The following is a 12,237-nucleotide window of genomic DNA, read 5'->3' as shown; positions in this document are numbered from 1 at the left end:
CGGAAGACACGGGAGAACACGCACGCCTTCACTCAGAACTACACACACTCTTTCTTGCCTCAACACAACAGACCACATGCAAGTATCGAAATCTAAATGCTGTTTAAGGCTGGCTATTCCCTTTTTCAAGGTGATTTGATTCCTTGTTGTCTGTCAGAAGGTTACTGTCTGTGATTTTTGCCTGACTGTGATCTTTCTCTGATCGCACATGTTGCTTTCACTTTCGCTCGCTCATCCTCTCCATCTCTCTCATTTTCCGATCTCTCTCTCTCTCTCATTTTCGTTATTCGTTTAGTCTTGTATTATTTTTACTGTTTATATTGTTATACGCATATTTACTCGTGTAAATTGTAGTATTTTGTATTCCTTAGTTCGATGTATTGGTCAAATTATTAAAAAAACATTATATTCTTGATTGCCTCTGTCTGCTCATATAAAGTCAATGATTTGTTGATCCTTGATCTTGTGAGCAGATCTTTAAACACACTACTGTACAATCTAAGTGGTTTAACTCCCCTGCAAACACTTTTTTAGAAATTGCTAATACACCCGATATTGTTAAAATCTCTCAGAATGGAAAAAAAGTTACATTATTTGAGGTGTCATGTGCATTTGACTTGTTTATGGAGGACTCTTACTGCTCTAAGACTCTAAAATATCAGTCATTGATATCGATCATTGAGAACCTTGGGTACAGATGCCGGCTTATTGTGCTGGTGTTTGGTAGTCTAGGTCGTGTACACAGGCTGGCGATCCGAGTGTGTGTGTGTGTGTAATGTTTGGTAGTCTAGGTCATGTACACAGGCTGGCGATCCGAGTGTGTGTGTGTGTGTGTGTGTGTGTAGTGTTTGGTAGTCTAGGTCATGTACACAGGCTGGCGATCCGTGGACTTTGCATTGGGGGGATTTCTAAAACAAGGGCCAAACAGTTGGCGAAGTACTGTTCAATCTCAGCAACTATAGGAAGCATGTTTGTTTGGAAAAGGCGATGTTTACTGAACCCTTAGAACAGTTTAATCCATAACAATGTGCTGATTTGTTTTAATCTGTTGGATTATTTAAAAAAAATTGATTCCTAGGCAAGGCAAGGCAAGTTTATTTATATAGCACATTTCATACACAATGGCAATTCAAAGTGCTTTACATAGAAGAAATTAAAATAATAAAAAGAAATAAGCATAATTAAAACAGTTTAGAAAAATAAAAAATAAAATACAGTACAGTGCAGTCGGACGAACAGTGACACAGTGCTCATTCAGTAAATGCACAGCTAAACAGAAGTGTTTTGAGTCTGGATTTGAAAGTGACTACTGTAGGAGCACATCTGATCTCCTCTGGAAGCTGTTCCAGCATAATAGCTAAAGCGGACTCGCCATGCTTAGAGTGAACCCTTGGTGTTTCCAGCTGATATGATCCTAGTGATCTGTTGGGTTTATATTCAGTAAGCATATCTGCAATGTATTGAGGTCCTAGGCCATTGAATGATTTATATACCAGTAATAATACTTTAAAATCAATCCTAAATTTAACTGGGAGCCAGTGTAAAGACCTGAGGACTGGTGTGATATGTTCATATTTTCTGGTTCTGCTCAGAATCCGGGCGGCAGCGTTCTGTATGAGCTGCAACTGTCTTATGGTCTTTTTGGGAAGGCCAGTGAGGAGTCCATTACAATAATCCACCCTGCTGGTAGTGTTGTATGTCTCGAGACCGGTCTCGAGACCACTTTTACGTGGTCTCGGTCTTGTCACGGCCTCGTCGGTCTTGGTCTTGTCTTGGTCTCGGATCTCTCGGTCTTGTCTAGGTCTCGCTCAACTGTGTCGGATACGGGTGCGGGTCGGGTCGGACACGGGAGAAACACGGGTCTAAACACGGGTTTAAAACAATCACATGCGAACGTAAAAATATATGCATATTTTTAGGAACACATCTACAAAAATATGCCTGTATCTCGCCTGCTGGTGGCCCAGCTTAAGTTAAAGCTGCGAGCCAACCAGCACACCAAGACTAAGCCTCGCCTGGACTCCTCCTTACTCAGTGATCCAAACATCGCCACATATTTCAGTTGCGCCATCCGCCGCACCTTTGATAACCTGGCTACCGACAAGGTGAAGGACTGGAAGACCTTCAAGGAAAGTGTCATCCAGTCAGCTCACAATGTCTTTGGATGCTTTCGACCTTCCCCGAATAAGCCTTGGATATCAGAGAGGACAAGCAACATCATTGACCAGCGGAGGGAGGCCCGGCTCCGAGGTGACCTGACGGAGTATCAGCGACTGAACCGCCAGCGCAATGTGGCTATAGCTGAGGATAGGGAGAAGTTCTGGCAAGCAGAAGCTAAACACCTTGAGTCCGCGGCCAATAACAACAACATGAGCCGTGTCTTCAGTCTGCTGCGCCAAGCCCGTAATGGCCCACGCATCAAGACAGCCCTGGTGAAAGATTCTGATGGCAACCTTATAGCAACTGAAGCAAACTGCCTCGAACGCTGGAAAGAGCACTTCAGCCTCCTTCTGCAGCACGGTACCTCCCCGGCTGATCCCGCCATCTTATCGGCCGCTAACGCTGCAGCCCCTAGTGTTGTCTGCAGTACAGACCCTGTCACACCTGAGGAAGTCAGAGCCGCTCTGGAAAAACTTAACAACAGGAAAGCCCCCGGCATCTGTGCAATAACCGCTGAGATGCTAAAATCAGGCGGTGAAAGCATCGTCGAGTGGCTTACCCACATATTCAATGAGGTGTGGGAGACAGAGAGGATTCCCAGCGACTGGACCAGAGGAGTCATCTTGCCCTTCTGGAAACGTAAGGGTGACAGGCTAGTCTGCGGCAACCACAGAGGCATTACCCTTCTCTCCATCCCCGGCAAGCTCTTTACCAGGATCTTGCTCACCCGTGCTCTCCCAGCCATCAGAAGCAGCCGCCGTCCCCAGAAGGCTGGCTTCATGCCTAATCGCTCCACAACAGACCAAATCTCCGCCGTTCGCTTGCTGATAGAGAAGACCTATGAATTCCGTAAAGATCGCCATCTTTATATCGGGTTCATAGATCTTAAGGCTGCCTTTGACACCGTCTGCCATACTTCACTGTGGAGTATCCTACATGCCCTTGGAGCACCACCCAAGATCATTGCCCTGTTCAAGTTGCTTTATAGCAACGCTCAGAGCTGTGTCCGTATCAACGGCAGAGACTCAGACTGGTTTCCCATCTCCAGTGGCGTTCGCCAGGGCTGCGTGGCTGCTCCTGACCTCTTCAACTGCATCATTGACCATCTGATGTCCAGGGTTTGTGAGCGGGTCCCCGGAGTGAACTTCGGCAGTTACCACCTGACTGACTTGGAGTACGCTGACGACACCATCCTGCTCAGCACGTCCTACAGCCAGCTGAGAGACGCTCTGGGCATATACAGTGAAGAGGCTGAGAAGCTTGGCCTCCAGGTGAGCTGGACGAAAACCAAGTTCATGTATGTCGGTGATGGACCGCATCCACCTTCCCTGCGGCTTGGCAATAACATTGTAGAGCCTGTCAAGAACTTTGTGTATTTGGGATCCATAGTGACAGACAACGGGGACCTAAAACCAGAAATTACCCGCAGAAGAGCCCTGGCTGCGTCAGCCCTGCAGTCTCTCTGGAAACCACTCTGGCGGCACCAGACCATCTCACGCAAGACGAAGATCCGGATTTACAACTCAGCAGTACTCTCCATCCTGCTTTATGGCTCGGAGACTTGGCCCTTAAATAAGACACTGGCTGCAAGATTAGATGGCTTTGATAGCAGGGCTCTCAGAACCATCGAGAACATCAGGTGGCCCCAGCGGGTTTCCAATCAAGTGCTTAGAGCCCGCACATGCCAGCCCAGAGCATCCTGCCTGGCTGCGCAACGTCGCACCCGCTGGTTTGGCCATGTCCTCCGCCATCCTCCTGACCATCCGACAAGAGCCATTCTCCAGTTTGATCCGAAGGCTGCAGGCTGGAGACGACCACGAGGTAGACCCCGCACCCGATGGCTTGACGTCCTTGCGGGCGACCTCCAACAACATGGAGTTGCTATGGAGGATGCAGAGCAGCTGGCACAAGACCGTCAGCACTGGAAACAACTGGTTCATCTGGTCGGCTCAACGCACAGGGATGGGCCGCCCCCCTACCCATCGCAGGAGCCAAAATAATAAAATAATAATAATAATTTCAAGTTGATAAAATAATTTAATATCGACATCTGTTCATTTGTGCCCACGCGCCACGCCCTCCCAGGATCTATAACGTAACGTTACCAAGGCTACTTTCAGTTTTAAAAATTCATCATAACCGCGCGCGCGCGATCTGCTTGCAGTCGTCGAGATGGATGCTGAGGAGTTAAAGAAAAGAATAGCCAGTGGAGATTGTAAAGTTGTCGACAATACGTTATTAAAAATCAAGTCCAGTCTGTGGGAGAAATTTGGAGTTATCTGAAGAAAATATTGTGAAAGGCTTACTGCATGCATTTTCGTGTTGGATAGCTGCAAATGTGGAACGTCATTGAGGAAGCACGCAGATACTGTGGTAACAAAGCAGTTCTATCGAACAGTATTTTTCAAATTTAACACTGTTAAGTATGTGTGGTGTGCAGGGAGTGTTTGAACCCAAAATTGTCAGATGTAGGCTAGACGAAATTGCTAGTTTATAATTGTGTATCTTTAATTTGATGTTACGATTTCATCTACACATTAAGTATAATTTCAATTGGTTACATATTTCTCATTCTTTAGACAGTTGGAGGAGCAAGATGGTGTTGGAGGTGTTGATGTTTTGTCAGATGAACCAGTCATGTCAGTCCTCAACAGTACACAAAAGTTAAGGGAGTCTCAATCCTCTAATAGTGCAGTAACAGCTGTCATGCAATTGCTACACATATCACCCAGTCTGCAAAAACATGTATAGTGAGCTCACAGTCACACACACAACATGGTCTGTCTGTATTGTTAGTAATAAGTAATACTGTCTAATATGTATTGAATGTAAACTGCGGCTGAGCCCTAGTATGCTGCTGTTCTTGAATTCATACAAGTTATTGCGTAGCTTCAACACTAGTCTGTTTTTTTCCCCCTCCGGTCTCGACGTGGTCTCGGTCTTGGTCTCGACTTGGTCTGTCTTGGTCTTGGTCTTGGTCTTGTCTTGGTCTCGATACACTCTGGTCTTGGTAGTGTCTTGGTCTCGGTTTAGTCGGTCTTGACTACAAGTCTACCTGCTGGTGATGAAAGCATGCACAAGTTTCTCTAGGTCTTGTCTGGAAACAAAGCATCTAATTCTTGCAATATTTTTCAGATGATAGTATGCTGATTTAGTTATTGCTTTGACATGACTACTGAAACTAAGGTCTGACTCTAGAGACACACCAAGATTCCTGACTTGATTTTTAGTTGTTTGACCCCTAGAGTGAAGGTATGCGTTCACCTTGAGAACTTCATCTTTGTTTCCAAACGCAATGACTTCAGTTTTATCTTTGTTTAACTGAAGAAAGTTTTGACACATCCAGCTGTTGACTTCATCGATGCATTGGCACAGGGAGTCAATGGGGCTGTAATCGTTAGGCGATAGGGCTAAGTAGATCTGTGTGTCGTCTGCATAGCTGTGGTAGGAGATCTGGTTCTGTCACATTATTTGGCTCATTGGGAGCATATACAGGTTGAACAGGAGTGGCGCAAGAATTGAGCCTTGAGGGACTCCGCATGTCATGAATGTCCACTCAGACTTATGGTCTCCTATACTCACATAATAACCTCTCCCATCTAAGTATGACCTGAACCATTTTAGGACTATCCCAGAAAGCCCCACCCAGTTTTCCAGCCTGTCAAGAAGTATGTTATGATCGACAGTGTCAAATGCAGCACTGAGGTCGAGTAGCACTAGCACTGTTAGTATTCGCTTCAGATCTCGCTTCAGTGGCAGGAGAGATCAATATATCAAAGAAAATACAGAAATGATCAGACAGCGCTACATCCTTAATAACAATCGATGAAATGTTTAGACCCTTACTGATAAGTAAATCTAGAGTGTGTCCACGATTGTGTGTGGGTCCATGTACATGCTGAGTTAGATCAAAAGTTTTTAAAACAGTTTTGATTTCTTTTGCCATATTGTTCTCTGCACTATCTGTGTGGATGTTAAAATCTCCAGCAATGGCAAAACAGTCAAACTCTGAGGTAATTGTTGATAACAGTTCTGTAAAGTCCTCAGCAAAGGCTGAAGAGTATTTTGGAGGCCTGTAAATAATGATAAGTAAAATGCGTGGAGCACCTTTTAACACAATACCCAGATATTCGAAAGACAGGTAATTCCCAAATGATATTTGCTTACATTGATAGATATCTTTAAAAAGAGCAGCTAGACCCCCACCTCTCTTAACAGCTCTGCAGACACTCATAAAAGTAAAGTTAGGAGGGGATGTTTCATTGAGGACTGTTGCACTGCAGCTGTCTTCTGGCCAGGTTTCATTTAGAAACATAAAATCCAGGTTGTTTGTGGTTATTAAGTCGTTGACTAGAAGTGATTTATTTTTAAGTGAGCGAATGTTAAAAAGTGCTAATTTAACAGTCTTACTTTTCCCCACAGCAATCTTAGTTTGATGTGTAATAGGAAAAGAAATTAAGTTTTTTGAGGAAAACGTTTTAGGATTTTTCTCCATACAATGGACTTCAATGGCAACCAAAATGTTGAAGTCCAAATCAATGCAGTTTCAAAGGACTTTAAAGTGCTTCAAATGTCTCTCCTCGATCCCAGCTGAGGAATAGGGCCTTATCTAGCCAATCCATCACTCATTTTCTAAAAAAAATAAACATTTATATACTTTTTAACCACAATTGTTGGTCTTGTGCTGGACTGGAACGCACTGGGCATGACATCATCACATCAACTGCATTGATTTGGGCTTCAACATTTTGTTTGCGATTGAAGTCCATTGTGTGGAGAAAAATCCTAAAACGTTTTCCTCAAAAAACTTAATTTCTTTTCCACTGAAGAAAGAAAGACATGCACATCTTGGATGGCATTGGGGTGAGTAAATTATCAGGAAATCTTAATTTTGGGGTGAACTAATCCCTTAACAAAAGGGAAAACAGAACCCCAGCTCAGGTGTAAGCCATGGCTGACTGATCTTCTCCATGGCAACATAATATTTTGTGTGTGAGCATCCGGAAAGCGTTCCTCCTATAGGGAGATTACAAGCCATCACCTTCCGTTAGCATTCCATTGACTGCCATTCATTTTGGCGTCACTTTGACAGCGAATAACTTTACATCTGAAGCGTTTAAAGACTCTATTTGTCCACTGTTTATTTCTAAAGAAACACGACAATGCATAAAAAGCTCCATTACCTCATATCTCACGTTATGGCTCAGTAGCAGATGGTTTTGTAAAGATAGGCTAACGATTGTGTCATGACCACGCAACTTTCTGTCGCACAGTAGAGAAATGACCGTATAGTCAAGAGAAGCTCGCAGGCAATCGGGGGACGTGGAGGCGTACAGTCATGGGAGAAGCCCTTAGAGAATCCATGAAAGCATCAGAACAAAATATTTCAGCAACGTTTTGATGGATTGGAAATACTTCGGTGAATTCATATGACATTTGGATTTCTCTTGGCACCGCTACCAGAAGACTTCCAACTTTTAGACAGGTTGCTCTCATCACATCTACGTCGTCAAGCTCAGTTTGAGTCTGCGCAGTGCGCTCGGCTGTCACCGGGAAAGTGCTTCTAATAGACTTCACTGGTCTCCGTCGAAGTCTACGGGGTCGCTGTGTCCATTCATTTTACCAAAAGCATGTTGGGAGAAGCAGCTGTCAAAATCTCAACGTTAACAGAGACGCAAAAATACCCATTTGGGTCAAACATTTCTTTGTTAAACTATACAGAGCTAATGAAGTCCTGAAGGGTTATATATATATTTTTCAAAGGTTTAAAGCCTGTATACATATTATAATGAAAACACTTACTGCCATAATAACAAATCAGTGTGTTTCTATTACAATGTAAACCCATAAACCAGAGGGACTTGTCTCACAGTCCCGACTGAGCTGACTCTACACCCTTCGTTACACCCGTGTTAAATAAAAACAGTCGGACGAGCATTGGCACAGTGCTCATTCAGTAAATGCACAGCTAAACAGAAGTGTTCTGAGTCTGGATGTGGATGTGATACTGTAGGAGCACATCTGATCTCCTCTGGAAGCTGTTCCAGCATTATAGCTAAAGCAGATTCGCCATGCTTAGAGTGAACCCTTGGTGTTTCTAGCTGATATGATCCTAGTGATCTAAGTGATCTGTTGGGTTTATATTCAGTGAGCATATCTGCAATGTTAACATAATTAAATGTTTCAATATATATATGTGTATATATATATATATATATATATATACTGTATATAAGTAACATAATGAAGCCAGACTTTACTGCCAGTTCACTTCACTGTTCATACACACACAGTTCCATTGCAGGCTATGGGAGTCCCCTGTTGGATAGGTAGACATCGGTCAGAGTTGCAGATCCCATCTTGGCGTGTTTTTTTTTTTAAATAAAAAAATGCATATTTGAAGTTATATTATGAAAATAATATAAAAAGAAAATTTTGTATGTCATTTTTGTTTCTTCAAAATGACCAGAAACACTAGTCCCCTCTTGGCCAGTGTAGAGCGATAGTCTCCTGTTAGTAATATAGACGTGCGTGTGTGTGTGTGTGTGTGTGTGTGTGTGTGTGTCAGATCTGCAGGTTCTCTGGATGCACGCAGAGAGAGGTTCAGGACTGGCTCAGTTCTACATCCCTCACAGTGTGGCGGTCGACCGCTATCAGAGGGTTTGTGTTCTTGTTTTTTGTTTCAACCTTCTGCAATCAAAAGATTTCCGGTCTCTCCTTCAGTCTTCAGATGTAAGGGTCAGTGGGTGGGTGTGTGTGTGTGTGTGTGTGTGTGTGTGTGTGTGTTTGTGTGTGTGTGTTCAGGTGTGGGTCGCAGACCGAGGGAACAAGCGCATCCAGGTGTTTAACTCCGTGACGGGCGACTGGCTCGGGTCGTGGGGAAGCTGCTTTAAAGACGACGCGCCCTGCTCCATCAGGTGACTCACATCATACGAGTAACACAAACATTACAGCTCATACTTGCATAAATACAGTTACAGTTAATTAAAATTAAAATGATTACTCCGTCAGGTACTGCAGACCGGGGGCCCTCATTTATAAAGCTTGCGTACGCACAAAACGGGGCTGAAAACATGCGTACGCCAGTTCCTGCGCAAAAGGTGGGATTTATAAAGAAAAACTTGACGGGAAAATTTGCGCACCTGCACGCAAACTCTGACCCATGCGTACGAACGTTTTGGAGATGGAGCACTTTGGCGACACCGATGGTGAGCTGGAGTTAAATGTATTTTTGGTCACTTTTATACAGAAAATCTAAAGAAAATTAAACATATACAGAAAGATTATACAAATAAAATTTCGATCACCAAGCCTGTCACTTGAAGCAAATATCCATTCCTTCTTAAATGTGCATTAAGCAACTTTTCATGTTAAAAATACCCGTTTTTCTAACCCATACATGCTTAAACAATTGCCTGATGGGCTGAATGAGCCCTTCTATGATCACTGCGATTGCCTGTATAATCCTGTACAGTAAAATAAATAAGAGGGATTCGGGACGGAATCGACTGGGCGTGACGTCATGCGCGTTCACGCTCACCTGGTTATGTCTGGCAGGTTTGTGTATTCGCCGCCATTCTCCGCATCAGCGAAGACAACTCGAGCGACTTTTGCAAAAGTAGCCTAGAAGATGGATTCAAAGAGACCGGCTTCTAGTTCATCCCAAACCCCAACGCAAACTCCATGTAACCGCGTGCACAACTCTGGTTTGCAGTTTCGTGTGTCGCCAGAAGGGGGCATAGTTCTGCAAAAACTCAGAGACTTGCGCAATGCACCTTTAAATGTCCGCGGCAGCGTGTTGAGCCGTTTAGTGAAACTGACGCAAATAACAGTTTAAATAAATAAAATACTTCTGATATAAACATTTAGGTTAAATATGCCATTCAAATTAATGGAGTTAAACACCTAAACATGAAATCATTACTGAAGTTACAACATTTTTTTAAATTCAATCATTAGAAATATTTGTTGTGGATGCGATTGTTTTTGAACACTTTTCCTGTGGCGTGCTTTAATGTTTTAACCACAGAGATAATTGCTTATCATGATAATACCAGATTGTCTGAGAAAATAGTTTCGTGCAAATAATGCCCAAGGCCTATCTGTTTCCATTAAAAATATAAATCAATTAAAAAAACAATTCGGCAAGTGGAAAAGATTGCCGTTTAAGTTATCACGTGGATGAATAATCATATGCAAATGATATGTAGATGAGGATCTGCATAGTAAAACTAGGCGTTGTAAGCTCCATATATGGTTATTTCGGGGTGGAGACGCATGTGCGCACAATCTTCCGCTGACTGGGATTTATAAAGTGAATTCTGCGCAGGTTCTGGCGTACGCACGGTTTTATAAGTCTGAATATTTTTTTGCGTACGCCATTTTTGGCTTTCGGGCGCACGTACACTTTTATAATAATAATAATAATTCATTACATTTATATAGCGCTTTTCTCGGCACTCAAAGCGCTTTACATAGAAGGGGGGAATCTCCTCAACCAGCACCAATGTGCAGCATCCACCTAAACTTTTAGTAAGGTTCCTACGCACAGTTTTATAAATGAGGCCCCAGGGCTCTGATGACAGAGTAAAATAAATAAATAAAAACATTAAAGCTAATACTTTAATAATTACATTTAAAGTTAATTAAAATAAAAATTATTAAAATAAAAAAATTAAAATTAGATTAATATAGATTGATCAGTAATTAAACGATACAAATATGTTTGAAATAAATAATAAATATGAAAGTTACATTAAAATAAAGAAGTATATAATAAAAAATGTTTTAAATAAATAAATATAAAAGAATTTATAATAATAATATAAACAGCTAAATGTTTAAATATTAAAATAAACATAAAAACAATAAAAAGGTTTTTAAATAAATAGATTAAAATAAAAAGTAAACAATAAAATGTTTAAAATATTAAGATTTAAACAAATATGTATTGTTTATTATTTATTTTAATCTAATTTAAATATTTAAACATTTTATTGTTTAATTGGTATTTTAAACTGTTTTGTTTACTTATTTATTTTAAATAAATACATTTTAAATTAAATAACAAAATTAGATTAAGATAAATAAGTGAGCCTTCTGAATTGTAGGACGACGGTATTTGTGTTTCTGTGGATGTAAAGGACTGACGAGCCCTGATCTGGACTTCTGAATGCGTACTGTAGATGTTCTGTGTTTATGACCCGCAGATTCACTCCTGACCAGAAGTACATAGTGGTGGCCCAGTTAAACACCAATCAGATCACTCTGCTGGAGGCCCCGCCCATCGGCATCATCGGTCAGTGTCAGGTGATCAGCACCATTGAGCTGGCTGAAGATGTGAAGCCACACCTGGTGGACCTGGACCTGAAGAGTTCTGATCTGTACGTGGCCGAGATCGGAGCCGGTCAGGCCCAGAAGTTCGTTCCGCTGAGCGCCGCCGGTGTTTAGAGGTTTCCTGGATTATAACGATTATAGCTGGAACCTGTCAATCAAACCGTGAGCGACTTACCAAGCTTGTTTCCAACACGGAATAACAAAATAAAAAAGGAAATTGCGAGTTTTATCTCGCAATTCGGACTTTTCGTAATTACGAGATTTTCTCACAATTCAGACATTATTTCTCGCAATTCTAACTTTTCGTAATTACGAGATTTTCTCGCAATTCTGACTTTATTTCTCGCAATTCTAACTTTTTCGTAATTTACGAGTTTTTCTCGCAATTCTGACTATTTCTCGCAATTGTAACTTTTCATAATTACGAGTTTTTCTCGCAATTCTGACATTTTTTGTAGTTACGAGTTTATATCTAAACTCTGACTTAATTTTTGTAAAGTTTAGTTAACAATGCAGATTTTTTTGTAATTACGAGATTTTCTCACAATTCAGACATTATTTCTCGCAATTCTAACTTTTCGTAATTACGAGTTTTTCTCGCAATTCTGACTTTTTTTCGTAGTTACGAGTTTATATCTAAACTCTGACTTAATTTTTGTAAAGTTTAGTTCACAATTCAGATTTTTTTTGTAATTACGAGATTTTCTCACAATTCTGACTTTATTTCTCGCAGTTTTGAGT

General features: G+C 41.7%; 1 protein-coding gene across 1 annotated transcript in view; it reads left to right on the top strand.

The window, feature by feature from the left end:
* Positions 1-11,704, top strand: part of LOC307152251 (NHL repeat-containing protein 3-like) — a 31,113-nt gene extending 19,409 nt beyond the window's left edge. The window contains exons 5-7 of the mRNA XM_079860732.1: positions 8,729-8,820; positions 8,965-9,077; positions 11,370-11,704. Coding sequence (XP_079716858.1) covers positions 8,729-8,820; positions 8,965-9,077; positions 11,370-11,610 — 446 coding nt within the window. The 3' untranslated portion in view covers positions 11,611-11,704. The remainder of the gene's footprint in view (positions 1-8,728; positions 8,821-8,964; positions 9,078-11,369) is intronic.
* The last annotated feature ends 533 nt before the right edge of the window (positions 11,705-12,237 follow it).

Source organism: Squalius cephalus (assembly GCF_949319135.1).
Source record: "Squalius cephalus genome assembly, chromosome: 24".
Taxonomy (NCBI): Eukaryota; Metazoa; Chordata; class Actinopteri; order Cypriniformes; family Leuciscidae; genus Squalius; species Squalius cephalus.
Note: the sequence above shows the minus strand (reverse complement) of the source record. Positions and strands in the feature narration are given on the sequence as shown.